This window comes from Prionailurus viverrinus, chromosome E1, assembly GCF_022837055.1.
Source record: "Prionailurus viverrinus isolate Anna chromosome E1, UM_Priviv_1.0, whole genome shotgun sequence".
NCBI lineage: Eukaryota > Metazoa > Chordata > Mammalia > Carnivora > Felidae > Prionailurus > Prionailurus viverrinus.
This window is the reverse complement of record NC_062574.1, coordinates 31184292-31210518: the sequence shown is the minus strand read 5'-3', so window position 1 is coordinate 31210518 and position 26227 is coordinate 31184292. Positions and strand designations below refer to the sequence as shown.

Below are 26227 nucleotides of genomic sequence, written 5' to 3'. Positions count from 1 at the left end.
AGTTTTTCTAAGAAGAATATTTATATCTGCTAGTCAACATATTCTCTCTTGATAGGAAATTATCCATGGGAACAGATGATCAAAATCGTTACCATTTATTAAGGTCCTGCTATCTGTGTGGCTCTTCATATACATTATATTTCATTTAGGCCTTACAAGAAGTCTCTAAAGTGAGGTATTATGGCTCATTTTGCAGATGAGAAGACGGAGGCTTGGAAGGCCAAGTCCAGCACAAAAGGAGATTAGTGAGACCTACTCTTTAGTCCTACCAAGTCTCTCTTGGTCCCTTGGCTTCTAGGTTCTCTATCCCACCTGAGATTATGGTGTCTATTTCCAGAGATAGGTTATCTGAACATGATCTGAATGCTTAAATTGTACCAAAGCCCAGTTTCAGAATGTGTAAAAGCGGGGTATTTTTCCAGTTTGGCACAATAGGTTCTATTGCTTATCTCTGTGGGCTCTGGGGTGAAAAGAGGTACTGGTGACATAATGAAAGAGGTGAGCTAGAAGTAATTAGTCCTGAAATTGTAGATTCCGATGGGGAAAACAAAAAGGGCCGTGATTTGTGATCTCCATATGTTAACATTGTCAGCATTTCATGTTGACTGTCTAATTTTATGCATGTAGCCTCCTGGGAATGTTACCCATTACCATCAAATCTCAGTGATCCCAAAGATAAAAGTCGGTTTGTGAAATATTTAGTAAGAAACTCCCCATTCGTTTCACCATTAGGGAAAGTGAGACTTGGCGGCTATCTTGTCTCATGACTGCGTAATGGGTTGAATGAAGTATTTGTACAAATTCCCATTGAACTAGTGGTACTTTTCCTCTCCGTGTTTCACCTAATAACTCACCACAGTGCATCAAGCAAAAATTCATTTGTTATGCAACTTCTTTAAATTTTCTCTAAATAACTTGCTCTAAAATATTCATTTATCTCGGTAGGTTTTGGATTTTGTTTTCATTTTCCTTTGCTTTAAATATTTTCCATGCTTCGGATAGCTGGCTACCTGTGTTCAGTTTTCTGATTGCCTTCTTAGCCACATTGCCCTTAAAACCACAACTCTCATACCTTCTTTGTATATTGGCACTCCAGTGACCCAGCACAGAGCATAGTGGAGAGTCCATTTTCAGGGCTGCTTTTCTGCAGAGACGATCATGCCTCTCCCAGTCACATTATGGTTTCTGTGACCCCTCTAACCTGAGAGGTGGCAGTATGGAAAATAGAAATTCAATTTTTTTTTAGATCCCTTTGAGAAATCTGCTTTCTGCATGCAGTTAGTTCTTCAATACCAGCTCATTTTTTTTAGCCTGACTTCTGCTTATGCTGCTTGATTGAAAATGGACACCCCCCTACCTCCCAAGGTGACTAATGATCCCACTAATCCACAAACCTAGTGAGTATTTTTCATGTCCTATTCTTAGCTATTTTGACATGTGATCCTTATGGAAACTGCCCTCTTTTGACTTTACCAATATTATGTTCCCTTTATGCTTTAGTTTCCATTAGTTGCACTTTGATCTTTGATTGTCCTTATGGAGTTTTCTTCTGGCATGTGTGATTGGTGAACCCCAGTGTTCCAGCCATTCTTCCCTGCTCCCCAAACATAGCCTTGGTTTCTCACGTGAGGCTTCCATCCCTTCTGAGCTGCAAATGTGCATGTACAGCTCTCCGTTAAATGTCTCAAATGTTCTCACCATCAATTTTGCCTTCAGTCTCTTGGGCTGCTATAACAAAACTACCATAGGCTGGCTAAACAATAGACCTGTATTTCTCACATTGTGGAGGCTATGAAGTCTAAAGTCAAGATGCCAGCAGATCCAGTGGCAGGTGAGAGTCTGCTTTCTGGCTTGTGAATGGCCATCTTGTCGTTGCCTCCTCTGATGCCCAAGAGAGATCCTGTCTGTCCCTTTTTAAAAAAAATTTTTTTAATGTTTATTTCTGTTTTTTAATTTTTTTTAATGTTTATTTTTGAGAGACAGAGACAAGAGTGCAAGTGGGGGAGGGCAGAGAGAGAGGGAGACACAGAATATGAAGCAGGATCTAGGCTCTGAGCTGTCCACACGGAGTCTGATGCAGGGCTCAAACTCACAAACCGTGAGATTATGACCTGAGCCAAAGTCAGATGCTTAATCAACTGAGCTACTCAGGCATCCCTCCTGTCCCTTTTTATAAAGGTACTAACCTCCTTGCTCAGGGCTGCACCCTTGTGATCTAATTTCTTCCAAAGGACCCACTTGCACATCACATTAGGGATTAGGTATGTCAACCTATGAATTTGGGAGGGACACAGACATTCAGTCCATAGTACCATTAAACTCAAAATATCTAAATTTCAGCTCCTTATTTTTACCACAGACCAAGCCTACTACTCCAATCACTTCCAAATTTCCATTCGAGGGGCCATGAATCTCATGCAGAATAACAGTGACTTCGCATTCAGCCATCCTTTTCCTACAAACATCAGTTGTAAAGTTATACTTTCGTGATTCTCTGCAGTCTTTCCTTCCCTTTCCTCGTACCCACATCATCCTGGTTTAGGCCTTTGTGCCTTGGTTCTGTACTAGTGGGTCTCTACTGGATTCTCCGTCCTTCCAGGTGCCTGCTGTAGAGTGCTGCTTGAACACCTTCCCACAGGATTTGTGCACATTAACCTTCTTCTCAAGTTCAGAATAGAGGTGTGATGGCGACAAACAAGGACCCTTCACTGGCCTCTTAGTGCAGTGGCCACACTCTTCTCATTCACTGCCATGCGTTTCTGTATAGTCTGTATGATGCTGCTCCAGACTTTATCCACCCTACCTCCCCAATGAAGTCTCCCCACATGAAGAAGCCCCTACAAACCAGAGTACTCATTTTCCTTCTGAGATCTCCTATGCTTTGTCACCTATATGTATGTATGTATGTATTTTGATACCATTTACTTTCCTAGAATATAGCTCTACATTCATTTTTTCTTAACTATTTTTCAAAGCCCAACTTAGGACCACCTTTTTCCAAAAGTCTTAAAACCACCTGGCCCTAAATTATCACTTGGCCCTAATTTACCTGTCCATAAAGGTCTGTAGCTAAGATGACTGTGTAATTTATCATCCAGACCAGGACAGTTTTGAGAATGAAAAAGATCATTAGTAAAGCCGGGACAACAAGAATATACCAGGACTTCCCTGGAAAAACTAGGACAAATGTCATCCAGTCTGTAGCCCATGTGTCTGTAGCACTTTACATTTGGCCCTTAGCATTTACTACCAAGTACTGGTATTTAATGGTTTTAATGCTCTGATGATTGTGTCCCGACTCCCCAAGAAATCTGTCCCTCTGAGCACTTACATCATGCCTTCTACTTCTTCACATTCCTAGAACTTCATGCTTTACCATCTATTTTAGTAGACCGTAAATTCTGTTTAATTAGGATGCTGGTGGAAATCATTACTTAGCGATTTTTACCTTCTATGTAGGAGGGTGGTTTTGCCAGAGAGATATAATTAAATTTAAATTTTCTCTCTAATTTAGCTTATTGACATGTGCATGCAGAACTGTGGTCCAAGTTTCCAGTCTCTGATTGTGAAGAAGGAATTCGTTAAAGATAGTCTGGTTAAGCTGCTGAACCCCAGATACACCTTGCCCTTAGACATTCAGAATAGAATCTTGAATTTCATTAAGGTAAGTCTATTGTATGCCTTATGGGATGGAAGGCCTCTAAGATTAGAACTGTAATTATGTACGTCCTGATCGGTCTAGTGACCCTTTTACAAACCTAGGATTGAGCCAGAAAGCATCTCACTCTTTTATTTTCCAGGTAATAGTAATTTATTGGTATTGGATGGTGCCCTATTTCTGAAGAATTTTTAGTTATTTCTGTACTTTTTCTCAGTTTCTGTTTTATTCGTGTCTGATAAGAGAGTGATGTGTATACTTATTTGGCAGATAGGGAAACTGTTCTGGAGTAGATAACAGACTGCTTTCAAAGTTATTTGGCAAAGGAGCTACTGATGCTATTTTAGAATCTATCTATTCTGGATTCAGTACAGCAAAAAACAGTAGTACCTATTCCAGGGTTTCATTAAAATGCTGAGGCATGGGAATCTGATGATTAAAAATTTATTATTATTTTAGTCTCTGAAAACTTTTTTTTTTGTCCATGGCATTCAAAACCAACTTTCTCTTAGGAGGATACAGAATTGTCAATCTCTCATTTTCTGTCTCCAGCTTACAAATTGTGTTTTGATTTTGCTGTTGTTTTAACTCTGGAATGATTTCTTGAATTCAGACTTGGTCACAAGGTTTCCCAGGAGGTGTGGATGTAAGTGAAGTGAAAGAAGTGTACCTTGACCTTCTTAAGAAAGGTGTTCAGTTCCCTCCCTCAGATGCAGAGGCTGAAACAGCAAGACAAGAGGTAGGAGGCCCTTCTTCAACTGCTACAGAATAAGATAGTCTATTATGTGACTCTTTTCTCTTAGAAAGGGACAACTCTGCCTCTATCCAACTTAAACAAAAAGATGGATTTATAAGAAGGCTGTTGCAATATCTCCTAGAATAACCAAGCCACAAGAAGTTGGTGTTAGCTGGATCTTTAAAACAGAGAACCAGGCACTCAAATGTCATTACTTGTTTCTCATTGCAGACTATCTTTTCCCACATAGTAGACCTAGCTCTCAAATTTTCATGATAGAGCTTTAACCTTTTCAGATTCCAAGCTTAGAAACCTTGGAAAAGGGACCAACATGGGTCAGTCTTCTGCTTCTGAACAAATTAACTGAGATCATATAAGAACAGGTGGCTCCAGAGGGAAATCATTTGGGTAGACTAGAGGAGGGGGCCGTTTTCAAAAGAAAGAACTTGTGCTAGACAGGCAAGGGTCTCCACCATGGGGAGTCATCTGTCAAACTTGTTATTAATCCTGTGTCTATGGAAGAGTTTCTGGATATTCACATGTTCTTTCTCAAGTTTGCAAATAATTTTTGCAAATTAGCTTTTGAACTTGTAATACTTTGAGTACTGATTATAATTCAGCTCTTGCTGTAATTTCCACAGTGTGAAAAACAGTCCTTCTTCCCTTCTGTAGATTGAGGAGTCCTGCCTTGATGGAAAAGTAGTTCATGTGTATACCTGAAGTCTGATCTTTGTGGAGGCTTTGTCCTGAAGGCTAACTCTTCTACTTGTGCAGGCTGTTCCCTGGCCCCTAGCCACCTGCCCCAACCTTTTACCTGCATGAGTCTGCTCACCACACCCCTTTTATTCTTTCTTCCAAAGTGTAATATAGTAGTGGCCTAGGACCTCTTACTCAATTGTTCAGTATGTGCTTTGGGGTATATATAATATGGGAGCATGTTAGGCATATTCTACTGTCTGCTAAATTAAACTCCCCATATTTACAAGGTTTCTAGGTGACTTCTGTGGACCTAATGTCAAAACACTGGCCTGAGCCCTGTGCTTCGGGTTCTCCACTCAAGGTTGGAAATGAGGCATTGCCTCGGGGAAGCATTCATTAGTGGAGAAAGGAGATGTCTTGCCAGTCATGGCTTAAAAAGACTTGACAAGAATTGATTTAGGATTTCTTTTTAAAAACCTAAAGAGAGGGCAATAATCTCACATGGCAATTTATCTTGTAGATTCTTGGTATAAACTAAGAGCACTTTATTTATTGTAATTTAGTTAATAATTGTAATAGCCATCTTTTATTGAATACTTTGTTATGGATACACTATTAGTACTGTTCTCAAAATGCTGGTTAGGTTGGACACTTGACAATTGACTTTGGGCCAACACCCTCTACCCAGGACTTTAGTTGAGAGGAGCAATTGAGCCATCTGAATAGAAAAGCTGGGCTTGGGGTGGCGGTGTTAATTCCAATAATAATATTTCCATATTTCACATTGGTAGACCGCTCACATCTCGAACACGCCATCATCTGTTCCATCCGCACCAGTTCTTCCTACTGTGATTGTTCCCAAGAGCTCTACTATTACATTGGTCCCAGAACAGGTAACAACAGTGACAACTCTACTTATTGATGACTCTAAGTTATCAGCACTTCATATGCAGTTTGTTTATTCTTAACAACATTGGCTGGTGGAGGGAGGCACGTTATTACCCTCCCTTTACAGAGGAGGGGACTGAAGCTTAGTGATACTATGTGACTTATCATGGTTCAGTTCTAAGTAGAATGAATCCTGTGGATTCTGTCTGATTCTAAAGCCCAAGCTCTTAACCATTGTGCTTGGTTAGTGGTTGTCTTTGTGGAGACTAGGCTGTGGAATGGATCTTGTGTTGACTAGCTGATTTCTGTTGATCCTACTAGGACTGTTTATAATATACCATTCGAAAGACTTTGGTAAGTGGTAGCCTTATTTCTAGAATTAACTGGGCCAACTGAATTACATTTACTTTGTTGTCTATATCTGTTTATCAAAGACCCAGATAACCAGTTATTATTGATGCTTATTTATGTTTTGCTATAAGGGAACTATCATTTAAAACTTTGAATTATTATTCAGTATTCTATAAAAATCCATGTGATTGATTCTCTTAGAATTTAATGCAAGAAGAAAAAAAGTTTTTCTCCCGATTTTTTTCCTCCCTTTTCTAACACCATGGGAACTAGAAAATGCTAATTTTTTTTCTTCCCATTGGTTTTGCTGCTGACATTTGCCATTTTGTCCAGGTTCCCGTAATAGTCACCTTCTCCTTTCTCCATATTGGTTCTAATCTGACTTTTTTCCATTCACTTTTAACTTTCTTAAAGCAGATGTCTAGATTTATTATGAGAGATCTCAAGTCCTTTTAGAAGGTAACAGATTGTTGAGGTGCCTGGATGGCTCAGTTGGTTAAGCACCTGACTTCAGCTCAGGTCATGATCTCATGGTTTGTGGGTTCAAGCCCCACATCGGGCTCTGTGCTGACAGCTCAGAGACTGGAACCTGCTTAGATTCCGTGTCTCCCTCTTTCTCTGCCACTCCCCCACTTGTGCTCTCTCTCTCGTCTCTCAAAGGTAAATAAGTGTTAAAAAAAAATGAGAAGATAATAGATTGTACATTTATAAAACAATTAGATATTTATACAAATTTGAAAATATTAAATTTTGCAAAAGACTTTTCTCTACTAGCAAATGTCCTCTTGGTAGCAGAAAACAGGTAGCCATTCTTTTTTTTTTTTTAATTTTTTTTTTTTAACGTTTATTTATTTTTGAGACAGAGAGAGACAAAGCATGAATGGGGGAGGGTCAGAGAGAGGGAGACACAGAATCTGAAACAGGCTCCAGGCTCTGAGCTGTCAGCACAGAGCCTGACACGGGGCTTGAACTCACAGACCGCGAGATCATGACTTGAGCTGAAGTCGGCCGCCCAACTGACTGAGCCACCCAGGCGCCCCCAGGGTAGCCATTCTTTATGTGTCACATTGTGATTGTGTTGCTCTCCACAGATTGGAAAGTTGCACAGTGAATTGGATATGGCAAAAATGAATGTGAGAGTGATGTCTGCCATACTGATGGAGAACATTCCTGGGTCTGAAGACCGTGAAGACATAGAGCTTCTGCAGGTGTAGTATGATTTCATGGACAGTCAGTCACACCATCTCTTAAGGTTTCTTCCATCTCAAGGCTGTAAGAATAACTAATATTATCTATTCATTTTCAGTTGATTTCTAAACTTAGCAAGGACATGCCAGGATGACTTTATCAAAAATGTAATAGTAACTTAGACATGGTTCTTATTCTCTCACAACAAATAATTTAACAACATTAAATCAGTTATAGCCTTGGTCGTATACAATCTGCACTAGTCACTAATTGTTTTTTTTAATGTTTATTTTGAGATGGAGCACACGTGCGCATGCAAGAGAGAGAAGAGGAGAGAGAGAGAGGGAGAGGGAGAGCAAGGGGAGGGGCAGGGGGAGAGAGAAAATCCCAACCAGGCCTGTCAGCACAGAGCCTGATGCAGGGCTCAATCTTATGAACTATGAGATCATCCTGAGCTGAAATCAAGAGTTGGATGCTTAACTGACTAAGCTACTCAGGTGCCTCAGTCACTAATTGTTTTAAGTATATACAAGTCGTCTCTATATCCATCCACTCAACAAGCATATTGAGTGATGACAGTGTGGTAAAGAATATAGAAGCCAGGAGGCTGGCCTAGTCCCCAGGGAACTTATGTCTAGTAAGCAAGATTGTTTGGTCAACAACCAGTTTAAATAAAGTATTTTAGATGCTGTAATATAAATTTGTTTATCATACATTGGGATCAGGGGTAGGGGCAAAGAGAATAGTGAGGGTTTTTGTTTATTTTTTAATGTTTGTTTATTTTTGAGAGAGAGAGAGGGAGAGAGAAAGAATGAGTGGGGGAGGGTCAGAGAGAGAGGGAGACACAGAATCTGAAGCAGGCTCCAGTCTCTGAGCTGTCCGTACAGAGCCTGACATGGGGCTCAAACCCAGAAACCGTGAGGTCATGACTTGAGCCGAAGTTGAATGCTTAACTGACTGAGCCCCCGCCAGGCACTGCTCTGCGGTGGTACTTCTTGTGGGAAGTCTTGGATGTCCTGGATTATGCTTTCCTCTAATTTAGGAGTTAGAAAACCATGGCCGGTGGTCCACATGCAGGCCTTGGTCTGTTTTTGTGCCGCCTATGAACTCAGAATGGTTTAAATTTTTTAAAAGGTTGCCAAAAAAAAAAAAAAAAGTCATTTCTCAAACTATATCTATGCATGCCTACTTCCGGAGATCAGTAGGGAGTCAGATACACTTCTTAAGGAACTCTGCACCACTCTCCACCCACTGTAAATGGATTTGAGTTTGTGTTATCTCTCAGGTACACAGGGATAAGAAGAGGATTTAAAACCACAGCTTGAGAGCATAAAGCTCCAGGTGAAGAGTGTTAAGATCTGGTCTTGTACAAGTCATTGAGGACCTTATATGCCATGCCAGAGTGGGCCTGATGGCAGAAGGGAACCTTTAAAAGGGATATAAGCTGAAGGACAATATAACCGACATTGAGATGCTAAACTCTAGAGAAGCAAGACCAAATTCTAAGAAATATTTGTAGACTGCATTTAGCACTTACGGTATATTCTATGGGGGGAAATGACCTCTGTGGTCAAGTAAGTTTGCAAAACCAACTACCTATTATGTTTCTTCTCTTGGAGGTTCATAGAGCTTATTAGTATAGTAAAGATGCCTAAGAATCTTTCTTTAACCCAACATTTTCAATCATATTTGACCAGACAATCCTCATTTGCTGAGTATGTTAACATCCTACAAAACATCAGTGTAATATTCCTTGAGAAACAACTCAATATTTTGGCACAGTGGCTTTAAGTGTATTGTTTTTAGAATCTTTTACATAGGAATATCATATTTTGCTAAGCATTCTTGGGATTCTTGGCCTTGGACTTCATTTCTGTGTGTATAATATGAAGAGCTAAGAGGACACTTAAAAAAGATAATATTAAAATATCCTATTAGAATAAAAGGAAAATTCATCATTAAAAATAGTTCCTTTGTAGTAATCCTTTTAAAAAATCCATAATTGAAGGTTTTTGCAGATATAAATTTTGTGACTTACGTGTGATGAGCATGTTAACTAAAATTTTTAAGTTAAATATCAAAGTAAGAATATGGGACAGATCATATTTTTCAGAAATGACCACAGCAGTATTTGTAGTGCCATGTGGTCTTCCCAAGCCTTTCAGAGCTTCTACAATGACATGATTTATGACTTTCCTCCCTGCTTCATCCATCTGTGGCAAACAACCCTCCATTAAAAATGTACATAGAAACATTCCATTTAAACATGTGAATCCAGCTCTATACTGTGCGCCATCCTGGACAACACCAAAATGCCTTTTTGTGTCCCAGTGTTCAGGTACATATGTTTGGTCACATTTTGCAAGGAGAACGCTAATACGTTGTCTTGATGCCAGAGTTTAGGGCTGAGTGTTGCCTTGAATAATAAGGAGTCTTGGGGTATAAAGCAACATTAGAATACCACTCATGTCCCATTGAAGTTGAATAGGTTCTGGCACCTGACTAAGCCTACTGAATGTGTAACTTTCTTCTTCGTTTTATGTTTTTCATTAGTAACACATAGAGCTCTCACGAGGAGTGCTATTCTTAATATTCTTTTGACAAGAATTGGAATCTTGTACTCTCAATTCCCTCATAAAAGAAAACTATTTCTTTTTTTTTACAACACTTATGATACCAAGTGTGTGAGCAAGTGTGTGAGGTGTTTTTTCTTCCCTCACGTTAAACCATTCTGACACTATCCGGAGTTGGCATTGACTCCACAGGTTAAGGGCAAGACCATCCCCGCTTCAGATGCCTGTTGCAAGCCTGAGTATCCCAGACTTTTGACTGACAAGCTGTAAACTGGGGGTTTCCACGATCTTCTCCATGGGATTGATAATTTCCTAGAATGCCTCACAGAACTCAGGGGAACATTTATATTTGTTGTTTTATTATAGAGTGTATTACAATGGATACAGATGAATAGTCAGGTGAAGAGATAAGTCCAAGGTCCAGATGGTTCCAAGTGCTGCAGGAGCTTTTGTACCCACGGAGTTGGAATGTACTACTCTCCTGGCATATGGATGTGTTCACCCACTCTCTAAACTCCTTGTTTTTGGAGTTTTATGGAGGCTTTGTCATGTAGGCATGTTGATTATTACCTCAAATCTTCAGCCTCTCTCCCTACTCAGAGGATGGAGGATGGGGCTGATGTTCCAAGCTTCTAATCATGGTTTGGTCTCTCTGGTGACCAGCCCCCATCCAGGAGCCCACCGAGTCACCTCATTAGAACTAAAGATGCTCCAATCACCCAGGGAATTCCATGGGATTTAGGAGTTCTCTGTTAGAAACCAGAGGCAGAGACCAATACATAGGTTTCTTATTTTACGTATCAGTTGTAGCCATTTAGGTGTCCCCGCTGCATATTTGGGGTCTTTGATGCATCTTCCCATCTTGTTCAGGCCCCAGGCCTTGTCTCCTGCCTCTCAAGGTTATTGGAGCTTGGCAGATGAGTGCCTTACAAGCCTTGTACCTTTATTGCCTCTCCTGTCTTTGGATCCTATTTGTTTTTTCAGTGTTTGAGGATTTCTCATTCTTTCTTAAGAACTTAGGCATGTATGATAGAATAATATATTGTATCTAGCATTTTTAGGTATTTTGTTATCAAGAAGGTTTTTGGGATATTGAGTAAAACACTGTCCTAGAAGCCAACAACTATATAGCTTGCTTATTTAAAAAAATTGAGGTAAAATTCACATAACATAAAGTTAACCATCTTGAAGTATATGATGTAGTGGCATCTAGTGCATTCACAGTGGAACCAGTTCTTGTCTTTGGGTTCAGAACCTTTGGAACTAGTTCTGAAAAGGAAACACTATACCCATGAAGCAGTCTCTCCCCTGTTCTGTTCTCTTCCCTGTCCCACCTATCTACTTACTGTTTCTACAGATTTACATATTCTGGATATTTTATATAAATGTAATCGTGCAATATGTGGCCTTTGTGTGTGGCTTTTTTCACTTTACTTACTCCACTAACCTTGTTTTCAAGGTTCATTCATGTTGTAGCACATATCAGAATTCCATTCGTTTAGTGGTCCAGTAATATTCCATTGTATGGATATGTTACGTCTTATTTGTGTGTTTATTAGTTGATGGACATTTGGGTTGTTTTCACCTTTTGGCTATTAATGCTATGAACATTCGTCCATATATATATATATATATATATATATACACACACACACACACACACACACACATTTATATATGTGTGTGTGTGTATTTGTATTCCTATGTTCAGTTTTTATTTAACTTTTTTTCAGTGTTTATTTTTGGGAGAGAGAGACAGAGCACGATTGGAGGAGGGGCAGAGAGAGAGAGAGGGAGACACAGAATCTGAAGCAGGCTTCAGGCTGTGAGCTGTCAGCACAGAACCTGATGCAGGGCTCGAACCCACAAACCATGAGGTCATGACCTGAGCTGAAGTCGGATGCTTAACCGACTGAGCCACCCAGGCACCCTCTGTGTTGTTCTTTTGAGCCTATAACCTAGGAATAGCTTTGCTGGGTAATGTAGTAATTCTGACTCTGACAGTTCCTTAAAAAGTTAAACTGTTTTCCACGGTGGCTGCACCATTTTACATTCCTGCCAACAAGGTACAAGAATTGTGGTTTCTCTGCTTCCTTGCCAACATTTCTTTCTTTTTTTTAAATAGCTGTCTACTAGGTGCCAAGGGTATCTCATTATGATTTTGATTTGCATTTCCTAATGATATTGAGCATCTCCATAGAGCTTTTTAAAAGGCAAATCAGATCATGTTGTCTTTGCTTGAAACCCTCCAGTGGCTTCCTGTGACGTGGAATAAAACCCCAGCCTCCTTATTCTGGCCACAAAGCCCTCTCTGATCAGCTCCTGCCTACCTCTCCTTCCACAGCACATGGAACTCCTTGGTCCACCTATACTGGACACCTTCCTGTTCCTTGGACACACCAAGTTTGTTCTTAAAATCTTGGAGGATTTCATCCTTGATTGTCCTGCTTTCCCTCTCTAATGGCCAGCTTTTTCTCTTCACTTGGAGCTTAGTATGTTACTTCCTCCAAGAAGACTTTTTGGACTCTTCAGGCTTCAGACTCTAGATTTTTGTCAGCCACTCTCCTGCCCCATCACCATTTCATCCTCCACCCTAGTGCTCTGAGGCTTTTCTCGAATATTCGTTCAGCCCCCTTTGCCTATAAGAAGGGAAGCTCCCAAAGCTTATCTCACTGACTGCTCAGGTTCTGGCTCTCAGACCAGTGCCTGGCATGATGTAGTCACTCAAAAAAAATCTTTTTTTTTTTTTTTTTAAAGTTTGTTTATTTATTAGAGAGTGAGCTAGCAGGGGGAGGGGCAGAGGGAGTAGGGGAGAGAATCCCCCCTGTCAGCATGGAGCCCAATGCGGGGCTCCAACTCCTGGACCGTGAGATCATGACCTGAGCCGAAATCAAGGGTCAGACATTTAACCGACTGAGCCACTCAGATGCCCCTCAATAAAAATATCTTTAATAAATGTTTTTCCCCCTCTAGATTTTATATGGCTTAAAATAAAAATCTTTATCCTTGCTACAAGAGACTGTATCTTCATTCTTTTGTTTTCCACTTAGATGGTTGGTTGTCCAAATAACATCTAACGATTCATACCACTTCCATTCATTTCAAACACTCCTTCATCACATTCTATATTCTAATACAAAGATGTCTTTCTGGAGGCTGTTTCATTTGATCTGTTTAGTCCTGTGTTGGTATCATACTATTTTAATGATTCTAAGTACGTGTTTTCATGCCTTTGTGGAGTTGGTCAGTGAAACAGATGGCATGGCCAATTTGGATAATTTGAAGAGAGTTTAATCAAGGTACTATTTATTCAGCAAGATATTGCAGGGTTTAAGGAAACTACAGGAGCTAGTTCATTATCCTGTGCTATTAACTAATATCCCTACGCATAAATAGGCAAGAGGGAAGTTTTGCCAGAACTCAAAGGAAAGAATGATGAAGAGCCTTGAGAGTAGAGGTGCTTTTGGTGGAAGGAGTAGACGGAAAAATATCCAGATATCACTGTCCTCTTTCCCTCCCATTTCCTGACAGTGCCTGCTGTGTGCTGAACTCCATCAGAAGGGAGAGGGCAGGGGACCTGGTGATGTGTTCCCTACAGGCCAGGCCCCAGGGCATAGAGCAGGGCAGAAGAGTGTGGCTGGGGGATCTGGAGGGCAAAAGGCATTCAACACATAGGAAGACTCTAAAAAAAAAAAATGATTGGCTTTTCTTGTACGTATACTTTACCAGTGGTCACAGTCTTATTATGCAATTTGTTTACATTAAAACCAGTCTCTGTACTTGGAATCTCTTCTGGTTTTGTCTGTGAGTGCTTTACCGGCTACCAGCTGTTCTGTTTATTTGCAGCCCATTCCCTGTGTGTGGCCTTCCATCTGAAATCTAGTAGACTTTCATAAACTCCCTTTTCTATTCTTCCAGCCCAGGCTGAACAATCAGATCCTGAAGCCCTGCTAACTAGCAGGGCTCTTGCTCTTTGTTGGACACTTAAGCAGTAAAAGTATTTTGTGTGGTAGACCCCTTTCCTTGCCGCCATATTGTTCCTGGACTTTGAACTTGATTGGGGGTGGAAACTGGATTTATTTTCTTTATCTTTTTTATTTTAATTTTTAATGTTTATTTTTGAGGGAGAGGGAGACAGAGTGTGAGTCAGGGAAGGGCAGAGAGAAAGAGACACAGAATCCAAAGTGAGCTCCAGGCTGTGAACTGTCAGCACAGAACCTGACACGGGGCTCGAACTCGCAAACTGTGAGATCATGACCTGAGCCAAAGTCGGATGTTTAACCGGCTGAGCCACCCAGGCACCCCTGGATTTATTTTAGATTGCCACATTGGGGTACAAAGATTCAGAGCTGCATCCCAGTCTGAGTATTTTGATGAGTCCAGAGTATCTACTCTGGTCACATGGATGAAAGATCGGAGTGTGAGTCTTGCCTTTGCTTTCTTGGCATTTTACACTTGGCTTTAGGCCAGTTTTAACTTGAATAGCCAACTTCCCTGGTACCTCCCATTTCAGTCTTCTCTTGTTTTGGCCTAGCCCCAGTAGGACAATGAAAGAAAAGAATGTTTTAGTCTTTAGTAGAATAAAAAAGCAAGCTCTGATTTTGAAGTACAACTGGAGAAAACCTTAGTCTAACTTAGCAGAGAAGTTTAAAATTTCATTGAAAATTTTAGTTGAATCTAAAATTTCATCCTGTAAGGATAATTTGTAACAGTTTGGGGGGGGGGGGATGTAAAATTTAAAAAAGTCATCTTTCACTAAACACTCTTACTGTCTTTACCATTCAGAAACTTGTGGAAGGGACTTTCAGTGTCACTGAGACCATCTCCCTTCCTTAACAAAAAGGGGTTGATGTGCCTATACAGTGGCAAGTCACGGAGATGGGGGGAGAACCTTGTTCTCCTGAACCTGTGTTCTATCCATTATACCAGCTTGTTTCTCATTTTGAGCCCCAAATTGACTTTCTAGGATAGGTTGCTAACCAGTCTTTACATACCTCTCTAGCTGGGTTGGAAGCAACTTGAAGGCAGTAACTAAGCCTTATACTTCTAAATCCATATAACTATGTGTATTTATTGTACATGCTTTGCACACTGAATGAGTTCATTAAATTTCTGTTGAATTCAATAGATCAATGCTTTTTTGTTGAAGAATTAATGATTTAGGAAAAAAGAGCTAAGGGGTTACTGAAGACAAAGGCTTTTGGAGAAATAAAATGTTGACCATATTTGGTTAGAGAAAAGGGTCAGAGGATTCTAATGAGTTAATGATCTTTCTGAGTATTGACAGTTAATTTGCTATTCACTCAGCTGATGTCTGTGTAAGGAAAAAAAAACTACGAGCAAGTTAAACTGAGAAATGTTCAGTTTTAGGGTGGGGGTTAGTTTTTATTTTTTTGCAGATAGAGACGTTCTCTGGGTCTCTTGCAGTCTGGGTGGGTAGGACTGAGAGGGAGGAAATATGTTATGGGCTGATAATAGGAGTATTGCCCTGCAGATAGTACTTCCAGAGAAGGCTTGCAAGAAACATATTTCTTCCCGCTTTTACTTTTTCAGGGGAGATATTCAGGCATTTCTGGTTTTCTTTTCATAAGTTGTGTTGTGTTGCTGAACCGTGATCCAGTTACCGCTGGAATTGAAAATGCGACAGCGCCTCCTCCCTTAATCCCTGAGTTCTCTGTGGAGGACCAGGAGCCATCTGGATGTCAGGAGAGGAAGCGCTTAATGAGCTCCTTTTTGTTTTGTTCCAAAGACTTTTGAATTAATTGTTAAATTCCCTTTAACTGAGAAGCCTACATTTGCTTTGATACGGTATTAAAGGGGTGCAATTCCAGGGGCTCCGTGATGGACATATGCACCAACAGCTGTTGCTGTGTGTTTTGACTCTCTCCCCCTGGCTCCCCACATCCATGGCCCTACAGGTGCCTGCTGTGGGGAACTTCTGACCTGTCCTCTTGGTTCATGGTGCTTGATCTAGGCTGTTTCCAGGTGGCTTGGCCCTCCTGTGAGACAGACATCAATTGCAAAGATCAGAGTGGGCTGGCTTTTGAAGAGGTTTTTCAAATTCTGCTTTGCAAACCTGCTGAGAGATGCGGTGTTCTTTCATGTTTCCATTCCAGCTGTCTTTTGAGAGGGCAAATGGAGGGTCTTCTTGTGACGAGGGGCTATTGATATTGGCTGCAAATTCATTTGAAATTAATTTCTACATTTTTGTCACAGGTATCTAACAGCCATTGTATTTCCTTGATCTTGACATTGCTGTAGCAAGGCTGCCAGTGATCAAGAAGGAGAACAATTTCATTATACTCACTAAGGGAAAAGTTCTCATTCATCATGGGGGTTATATCGAATGCCGTTCTTCGTTCTCTCTTTTGCATGATATTAGGTCCTGAATAATAGCATGACTATTACAGGATTGTATTAGTTATGTAGTTAAGCTACTAGTGATACTTCCTTATGCAATCATTAATACATTTATTGACTGCCCACTGTATGCCAGACACCATGGGGTTTCAACTTTACCATTTTCTATTCTCACAACAACCCTGCAAGGTAGTTGGTATCTTTGTTTTACAGATGCATAAAAAAGCAAAACAAAGTGGGGCGCCTGGGTGGCGCAGTCGGTTAAGCGTCCGACTTCAGCCAGGTCACGATCTCGCGGTCCGGGGGTTCGAGCCCCGCGTCGGGCTCTGGGCTGGTGGCTCAGAGCCTGGAGCCTGTTTCCGATTCTGTGTCTCCCTCTCTCTCTGCCCCTCCCCCATTCATGCTCTGTCTCTCTCTGTCCCAAAAATAAATAAACGTTGAAAAAAAAAAAAATTAAAAAAAAAAAAAAAAAGCAAAACAAAGTAAAACTGAATCTAAGATTTAATTAAATCCCATGTTAGGTATGTATATGGAGAGGCCTTTGGTCTACTGAGTCTGAGATCTGTTTTCTTTGTACTATTCCAGGGGGTCATAAGTAAGCCCCCCTCTCTTTGTTTTATTAGGATAAAACACCCATTTGTTTGCATATCATCCCTGGTTACTTTCATACTATAGTGGCAAGAGTTGGATAGTTCTCACGGAGAACATGTGGTCCACAAAGCAAAAAATAATATTATCCAGGGGCGCCTGGGTGGCGCAGTCGGTTAAGTGTCCGACTTCAGCCAGGTCACGATCTCGCAGTCCGGGAGTTCGAGCCCCGCGTCAGGCTCTGGGCTGATGGCTCAGAGCCTGGAGCCTGTTTCCGATTCTGTGTCTCCCTCTCTCTCTGCCCCTCCCCCGTTCATGCTCTGTCTCTCTCTGTCCCAAAAATAAATAAACGTTGAAAAAAAAAAATTAAAAAAAAAAAAATAATATTATCTGGACCTTTAAGAAAAAGTTTGCCAAGCCCTCCTGATAGTAGCCACATCATTAGCAAATAGGACAGTTTTTCTGGCTGCATACTGCAGTGACAAAATCCAGAACCTGTCTGTTCATCTGTCTGTATCGTTTTTTTTCATTTTCTAAATATTTTTGTTAGGATTCTGTAGTGGGTAGGGGCTTTTACCTCTGAGTCTCAATGCCAGTTATTAATGGTTTGATGGATTTATTAAGTGACTTCCTGTCAGGACCTTGAAATAGATTGTTTGAGATTCTAAATGGTTTTGCCAACTGTAAGTTTTTCTGTGTGTCTGTCTGTCTCAAGGGGAAATGAGTCAGGTAATGGAATAGTCTGATGATTTAGCAAGTTCAGTAGCTCTCGTTTTGAAGATGTTTTCGCCTGACCTTAATGTAGTATTATTTTTACAAATTCTAGCTAAGGTAGGTTTGAAGAAATAGGAATATTAGTTTCATGCTCCTCAGCCTTGCCTATGAGGACGGAAGTTTTGTGAGGCAGCAGTTTTCAAATTGTCTGTGTACATAAACACTTTAGGATGCTTACTAAAAACACATGTAGATTCCCAGACCCTCAGTCCTGGAGATTCTGAATCCGTGGGTCAACTGTAGGTGTCCCTGATGCTTCTGAGGAGACTGGGGAGTGCAGTCCTGTCTTAATGCAGTGATTCTAGGTAGTCCACATAAGGATAGTATCCATGACTGTTTTTTTTTTTTTTAATCTTGGTTCAGTTTACCTTGAAATGTGAATGTTGTAAAAGTTATTTATTTAAGTAAAACATCATAGGAAAATTATGCTGCTGTAAATGTATTTTAACTACTACTTTCTTGTACTACTGCTAATAGTGACAATAAACATTTTGTGTTTTATGTAGTGCTTTATAGTTACGGAGTTCCTCATTATACACATCTCATTTGCTTTTTATGTCACCCCTTGAGGTATAGATGTGGCAACTAATATAACTTTGATTTGTCAAACAAGGAAACAGATTTGGAAAACAAGTGATTTCTGTATTCTACAGCTAGTAAGCCATACCTCTAGAATTCCTGTACACCAGTTCTAATTTCTAGCCTGGTGTTCTGTGCAGTATACCATAGTGTCCTTATGAGACCTATTTTGGTTTTTAGAGGAAAGTAGAATCATGTGTAACTCATTGCCTTCTGATAAGAAGGATGAGTTGTGCATAATTAAATCCTTCGGTAATCTCCCATAGGTGACTCACTGCGGAGTTGATAACCAGCATATACAGATTGGCAAATCGGTTGTCTTTATAGAACTTCCCTAGCACAGAAGAAGAAATGTCTCTCCTTTCTTTGACAGAAGCTTTATAAGACATGTCGGGAGATGCAGGAGAGGATCATGGACCTGCTTGTGGTGGTGGAGAATGAAGACATAACCATTGAGCTAATTCAAGTGAATGAGGATTTGAATAATGCCATCCTTGGATGTGAGAGGTGAGCTGATGGTGCACCCTCCCCTCTTCCAATTCTATTTTTCCCACCAGTTGCTCAGCATTCTTATAAGAGTGTCTACCAGGTGAACCTCAGTTAAGATCAAGAACAACTTCAGGATAAGGCTGCTTTCCTTCCAAGATAGGGAATGTTGTCCTGGCCTTCTGGGAGCTTGTGATATGGCTTGCAAGAATGAGAGCACATCTGAGCAGTGCCAGGAGCATTCTTAAGCACTCTCAGGCTGTATATAAACATTTGACCATGGTGGGGCTTGGATCTGATACTGTCTGCACAGAGTACATTATAGACTCAAACAAATGAAGAGTGTAAACAAAGCAGGGAGATTTATTCTAAGTTTGAGATGGACAAGAACATAGAATGTGCACAGGAGATGGGAGGATATTTTATTTATTTTTTAAATAATTTTTTAAAGTATATTTTTCTTTGAGAGGAAGATAGAGAGCAAGCAGGGGAGGGACAGAGAGGAGACAGAATCCCAAGCAGGCTCTGCACTGCCAGCACAGAGTCTGATGCTGATGTGGGGTTCAAACTCACGAATCACAAGATCATGACCCAAGCTGAAGTCAAGAGTCGGATGCTTAACCAACTGAGCCATCCAGGCACCCTGGGAGGATATTTTATATGAAGAAAATAGTCTGTGTAAAACCGTGCCAGTCAGTAAGGACATTTTGTATATGAACATAGATTTTTTTTAATTGCCATTCAGAAAAGTATGAAGGCAAAATTGTAAATATACTAAAATGTTAGTGACAAAATTATTTTTTCCTAAATTTTTTTATCATTGTGATCATGTAGAGAACATATGCTTTTGTTTCTCTCTCGATTTTATTCATTGTATAATAAGTATTGGTATAGCCTATTTTTTTTTAAGTTTATTTATTTGGTAGTGGAGGGGCAGAGAGAGAGGGAGAAAGGGAATCCCAAGCAGGCTCCACACTGTCAGCACAGAGCCTGATGCAGGGCTCAATCCCATGAACTGTGAGATCATAACCTGAGCTGAATTGAGTCAGATGCTTAACCAACTGAGCTACCTGGGCGCCCTTAGTCTATGTTTTTAAATGCTTTTGATAAACCATTTTGTATTTTTGTTTAAAAAAATTTTTTTTATGTTTATTTTTGAGAGAGAGAGAGAGAGGGAGAGAGACAGACAGAGCATGAGCAGGGGAGGGGCAGAGAGAGAGGGAGACAGAATCCGAAGCAAGCTCCAGGCTCTGAGCTAGCAGCACAGAGCCCGACGTGGGGCTCGAACCCATGAACTGTGAGATCATGTCCTGAGCCGAAGTCAGATGCTCAACCGACTGAGTCACCCAGGTGCCCTATAAACCATTTTTTTTAATAGTTGCATAATAATAGTCCATGTTTCTCACAGTTATTAGGCATTAAGTTGTTTCTAAGTCATTCATCAAAATAAGAGTCTTATAATCTATTGTAATAGGCAAGCCTATAAGTCAGAAAAATATCTTAAATCGTATGTACAAATATAAACACTGGGAAATTGGAATAAGTACAGTGGAACCAAGTACAAGAGGTTTGTCTGGTGAGAATAGCAGCTGGACTTAATCTGGGTGGAGAGAAGGCAGGGGGAGTGTGTCTGAGGAGGTGCCATGTGAGGAGAGAACTGCAGAATGAGTGGTCGTTGGTTAATAGGAGCAGAGCAAGAGCTTGTACGGTATGTGAAGCTATGGAAAGTAGACAGGCCTGGGGGGAGAATGAGCATCCAGAATCCAGCCCCAATCCAGCCCTGTGGCATGCCTAGACTGACAAGTGACATCTTCCTCTGTTTTCATGTAGAGTACTGTGTATAAACATAGCTTCATGTGGAATCTAACAAAAACAAAAAAACAAGAAAAGCAAAAACAACACAAAACCAACTAAGTTCCTAGGTGCAGAGGAACATGGTGGTGGTTGCCAGGGGTGGAGAGTAGGAGAAATGGGGGAAGGGGGGGGTGTCCAAAGGTAAAAAAATAAAATAAAATAATTAAAAGCAAGGAACAGCAGCCAAATGTAATGTGTGGGCTTTATCCAACTTTGAACACACTAATATTAAAAAGCATTTAGATACTAAAGGGATAAATTTGAGCATGGATAGAATATTAATATTTCAGGACTTAAGGGGGTAAATATAATGGTTAAATAGGTGGTTCAGTTGGAAAATGTATTTTTGGCGAATACCTTCTAAAGTATCTACAGATGAGGGGCATCTGGGTGGCTCAGTTGGTTGAGCCTCAAACTCTTGATTTCGGCTCAAGTCATGATCCCATGATCCCAGGAGCATGGGACCAAGCCCTGCATGGGACTCCATGTTGAACATGGAGCCTGCTTGAGAGTCCCTCTACCCCTCTCCCCCTTTCCCTCTCTCCCTTTCTCCCTTTCTCCTTCTCCTCTCCTCCCTCTCCCCGACTCATGAGCATGCTCCCTCTCTCTCTTACTCTAAAAAAAAAATAAATAAATAAATAATACAAAATGTCTAGGGATGAAATGTCATAAAGTATATGATTTTAAATATTTCAGTGAAAAATCTATAAAGCAAATGTGGCAAAGGTACATGGTTGTTAAATTTAGCTGATGAATAAAAGGGTGTTCATTATACTGTTCTTTTTACTTTCCTATAGGTTTGAAAGTTACCTAATAAAAAGTTAAAGCAAATGAGCCTGGGTTAACAATTAATGTCACCTACATAAAACAACCTATTTTGGCACTTTTAAAATGTTGTATAAAACAGTTGTACATAAATGAACCCATAGGTGTATTTTAGGAATCTGAGAAGAGAAAAAAAAGAAAACCCTAGTTCCAGGCAAGTCTCATGTTCTCTTTCCAAACCAATCCGTAGGACTTCCTGTGAAGTAATTCTAGAGCCTCTGAGTTCCCCATGCTTTTTCTAGATCCTCCTTTCTCAACAGGAGTGATGTTGGCATTTGGGGTGAGACAGTTTTCCCTTGTGTGGTCCCTCCTTAGTGATTCAGAAGGGAAATAGGGAATAGGACTGGATTCAAGTTTGTTTTTTGGTTTTTTTATTCAAATCTTGATGATTTGGGGAAAATTGCTTACTTTTTTAAGACTGAGGTTAGTTCCTGTTTGTTAAAGATAATACTACCTATTTGGAGGGTTTCATTTTTGTTTTGAAAATTAAATGAGTTAATGTATATAAAAGCACCTTGGGGAATGCTAGCCCGTTGACACTCATTAATATTAATTCTATCTCCTCCCCATTAGCATCCCTCTGGGCCTTTTAGAATTTTTTCCATTGATCAAGAATGAACCAGGAGAATCAGTGAAGTAAGACCAATAGCTATGAATAGGTTTTTTCCTTCACTATCTCGTATGTACTGCCTATCAGAGACAGCAGCCATTCATATGAAGGGATGACTGGGCGTTGGCTGAACGCTGAACAAACTCATGCTGTTGCCTTTGTTTTCTGTGGTATGACTCAGTAAGTGGAAAAATAAGGAAAACCGCATGGTTTTCATCAGAGTGCTGCCTTCTGGTTTTCATCTTGGGGAATTCTATTACAAACCATTAAGACCACTGACTAAAAGCTTCCTCTGAAGGGAAATGTGTATTTACTTGGTCTAGGTATCAGGAGATTGGGTTCCTTCTGTGAACAGCTCATTCTCATTCAGCTCTGAACCATGTGTGTTAAACCCAACTTCAGTCAGTTGTGATATAGAAACACTGAAGTTTTAAGATTCAGAGAGAATTTTTTCACCTCTAAAGGATAATATTCTTGGTGTATTCATTTCTTATGGCTGCCGTAACAAATTATCACACATTTTAGTGGCTCAAAAAAGCATGAACTTAACTACCTTACAGTCCCGTAAGAGCCTGAAATAGGTCTCACTGGGCTAACATCCAGGTGTCAACAGTGCTGTGTTCCTTTTTGGAGGCTCTAGAGGAGAATCCGTTTGCTTAATTTGTGCAGCTTCTAGAGCCTGTCCACAGTCCTTGGCTCATGACCCCTTTCCTCCATCTTCAAAGACAACATCATCCAGTCAAGTTTTTCTTAACATTGTTTCATTCTTGCTTCCTCTTCTGCCGCCTCTTCCACGTTAAAGGGCCTTTGTGCTTACATTGCTTGTCTGTGTAATCCAGGATAATCTTCCTATTAAAGTCTCCCTTCCATTTACCATCTAACCTAACATATTCACTGTTCCGATGATGAGGATATAGAGATCTCGGACAGGGGGCATTCTTCTATTCATCACAGTCTGCTCTCTTGTTCCCTAAAGATTCACATCCATCCATATGCAAAGTACATTCACCCTATTCCAACATCCCCCAAAGTCTCTGCCCTTGACATCTAGGGAAGAGTTGTACAAATAAGAAAACAGAAGTTTGTTACTCAAGGCTGGATCTGTGAGGGTTGTTCATACCCAGCCCATAACTACCATACAAGAAACCAATGCCATAAGTAGGTGGAAGAAAAAAACATGTGTTTTAGAAAGGGAAAGAAGCTTACATGTTCCAATTTAGGAACCCTAAGTGCATGTTCCAAACTTAAGGTGTGTAGGTTCTTTCAGTCAGTGTGTTACGATACTAATACTACATGATTCTGAAGCAACTCTCAGTTTGCAAAGCATTTCCACATTAATCCACTTGTATTATCTTTCTAGGGGTTGCCCCAGAAAATAACATTCTCAGGAAATGCTTCAAATGCTGCTTGTCTCTTTTAGTAGATGGAGAACTGGGATCAAAAGTTATATCCATGATTCTATAGCTACTCGATAATAAAGCTGACACTTAAACCTTGGACTTGTGCCTTCAACTTCATTCTTCTTCCAAACCTATTGTTTATCTGCTCCTCTTTTATTCCCAGTGAACAAGCAATGTACAAGCAACTTAAGTTGTAAAAGGTCAATATGTTTAGTAGGGATCAGGTGTCTTTATAAAAAATGAAGATAAACAGTGAAATTATGTTAAAAAATCTTTGTATTTTTATGGAACATTATTTATAATGGCAGAATTGGAAGCAACTTAAATGTTTGAGATCAAGAGTAGTTAAATGTGTGCTACATCCCTAAGGTAAGATCTGCAGGTCACTAAAAATTGCATTTCTGACTAGAAAAATGCTCACAACATAACAGAATTATGTGAAGTATGATTGCAACTAAAGTTCAACATAGATTTACAGAAAAAAATTTACAGAAAAAATACAGGAAACACATCATGATGTTTAGGGACGATTTCTAGGTGATGAAGTTATTATTATTTGTTTTTAATATGTATTCATTTTGTCACAGTTTTCTCTTAAAGCATTATTACCTCTATAAACTGGGGAAAAGTTATTAAAGTACTTCATTGGGAGTCGATGGGGATGAAGTGGTTTGTCTTTGTTCCTGAATATTTATATATTAATAATTTGTAAAGGATTATAGCATTTTCATATTTGTTTTCTTTTAAATGCTTACATTTTGCTAACTCAAACAGATTTACTCGGAACCAACAAAGGATTTTGGAGCAAAACAGGAACCAGAGGGAAGATGCCAATGTAAGTGAACAGAAATGTAATAAAATAAGCAATTGAACATTTTATAAATTGTATAGTAGGGAGCAAGGCTTACCTAAGAAAAGTCTTAAAACGGAGGAGACATTAACAATTTGGAGTGATTTTGGTGGTGTAGAGTATTTGCTGTGACAACTTGATGTTACTAAGTTAATAAGAGGTCATAAGATTGTCTAAGCAGCAACCATGTACATGGTGAGATGTGATTAGTAGGAGTGTTGCCTGTTGAATAGAGAATTCTCCTTGAGTTGCATCTAAATAGGATTTTCCTTTCCCCCCAAAAAACAAAAAAAGTCTCTGGGGAGAAAGCCATGATAAATTACCTGACACATTTTTTTCTGAATTTTGTTTTTGGTTGCTTTGTTTTCAGACTACCAGTGAACCTTCTGCCCCATCCTGTGACCTCTTCGACCCAAGGCTCAGCCCTCCAATGCCGAGGGCCACTCTGGGAGAACTCAACACCGTGAATGCTCAGCTTTCAGACTTAAGTAAATAAGCACATAGGCCTTTTCAGCAGAAGAGCTTGATGTGAAACTGTGCTCCTTGGTTTCTTGATTAAATGCAACCTGAGAAAGACTGAAGTCAATTTGAATGTCAGAGAACTATATCAGGAGATGCAGTTATTTATTGGCATATGGTTGGGTCAAATCCAGTACAGCCATGGGATGTATCTGGGGGAGTAGGTCCCTGAAACTCATCCCCCTGATTTAGAATCTCATCCAATTCACCTGCCTGCTTTTATAGAGGTAGTTCAACTCCATGGCCAAACTTAAAACTACTCTGAACCACATACTATATTACCTTGAGTTTCTGTGCTATGTCACAGCATTAGGTAAGGGAATATTTGATGCAGATAGAGAAAGTGATGAATTAAGTTGACTGATCTAAATGCTGGTGAAATGGAGAGGGGAAAACATGGGCTTTTGTGGTAGAAGTCCAAGTTGAAATCTCTGTGGTCTGCCACCTTTTAGCTACCCAGCCTTGGAGACTTTCCTACCTTAGGGTGTCTCAGTTAGGATTATAGGAAGTTAAGAGCTTGGGGGAGGAGAGGGTAGAGTTCCATATATGTCCTAGCTTCTTACTTTTATGTTTGATGGAGTAAGACACACAAAATCTCTTCCATTCTAGATCAGTTTGGGATTTTAGAAAACCCAATATATTAACATTTGTTACCTTTACAATATCCTTTTTTTGTGTGTGTGGTGGAATTTCTTTCCAGTTACCATTAATAATGTTCTTTAGTTTCTGTTTGAGGAAATCATATGATTTTACGGTGGCAGAAATATCTGAGTCTCTCTTTTTGCTTTTAATTTTATTGTGGAAAATCCAACAGAACAACCAAATGACAAAATCTTTTAAAGCCAAGTCCATTTTATATTCTAGATTTCAGGTCTCCGAGTCCTGTTGTAATGAACAACTTGAAACCCAGTCTTCATCCACAGGTGGATTTGCTAGCCTGGGAAGATACAGAAACACCCCTGTAAGTATGTCAGTAAGAATCTGGAGCTAATACCAACTCATTCTAATTCCTCATATTCAAGAAAGCATAAGAGAAAAAGTAGAGACTTAGGAATTGGACAGTCCTGAGTTAGAATCTCAGCTCTGCTTTCTACCAGCTTGATGACCTTGAATGAGAAACTTCACAAGCATGAGCCTTCCTTTTTCTTCTTTTATTTATTTATTTATTTATTTATTTATTTATTTATTTATTTATTTATTTTTTCAACATTTATTTATTTTTGGGACAGAGAGAGACAGAGCATGAACGGGGGAGGGGCAGAGAGAGAGGCAGACACAGAATCGGAAAC

General features: G+C 39.9%; 1 protein-coding gene across 5 annotated transcripts in view; it reads left to right on the top strand.

Moving 5' to 3' along the window:
- The window catches only part of TOM1L1 (target of myb1 like 1 membrane trafficking protein), a 49585-nt gene that overhangs the window by 8505 nt on the left and 14853 nt on the right, over positions 1 to 26227 (top strand). For all 5 annotated transcript variants that reach the window (XM_047832846.1, XM_047832845.1, XM_047832849.1 and 2 more), the window contains 8 exons: positions 3515 to 3664; positions 4272 to 4397; positions 5885 to 5986; positions 7424 to 7540; positions 18768 to 18901; positions 24344 to 24404; positions 24790 to 24907; positions 25803 to 25899. In XM_047832846.1, coding sequence (XP_047688802.1) covers positions 3515 to 3664; positions 4272 to 4397; positions 5885 to 5986; positions 7424 to 7540; positions 18768 to 18901; positions 24344 to 24404; positions 24790 to 24907; positions 25803 to 25899 — 905 coding nt within the window. The remainder of the gene's footprint in view (positions 1 to 3514; positions 3665 to 4271; positions 4398 to 5884; positions 5987 to 7423; positions 7541 to 18767; positions 18902 to 24343; positions 24405 to 24789; positions 24908 to 25802; positions 25900 to 26227) is intronic.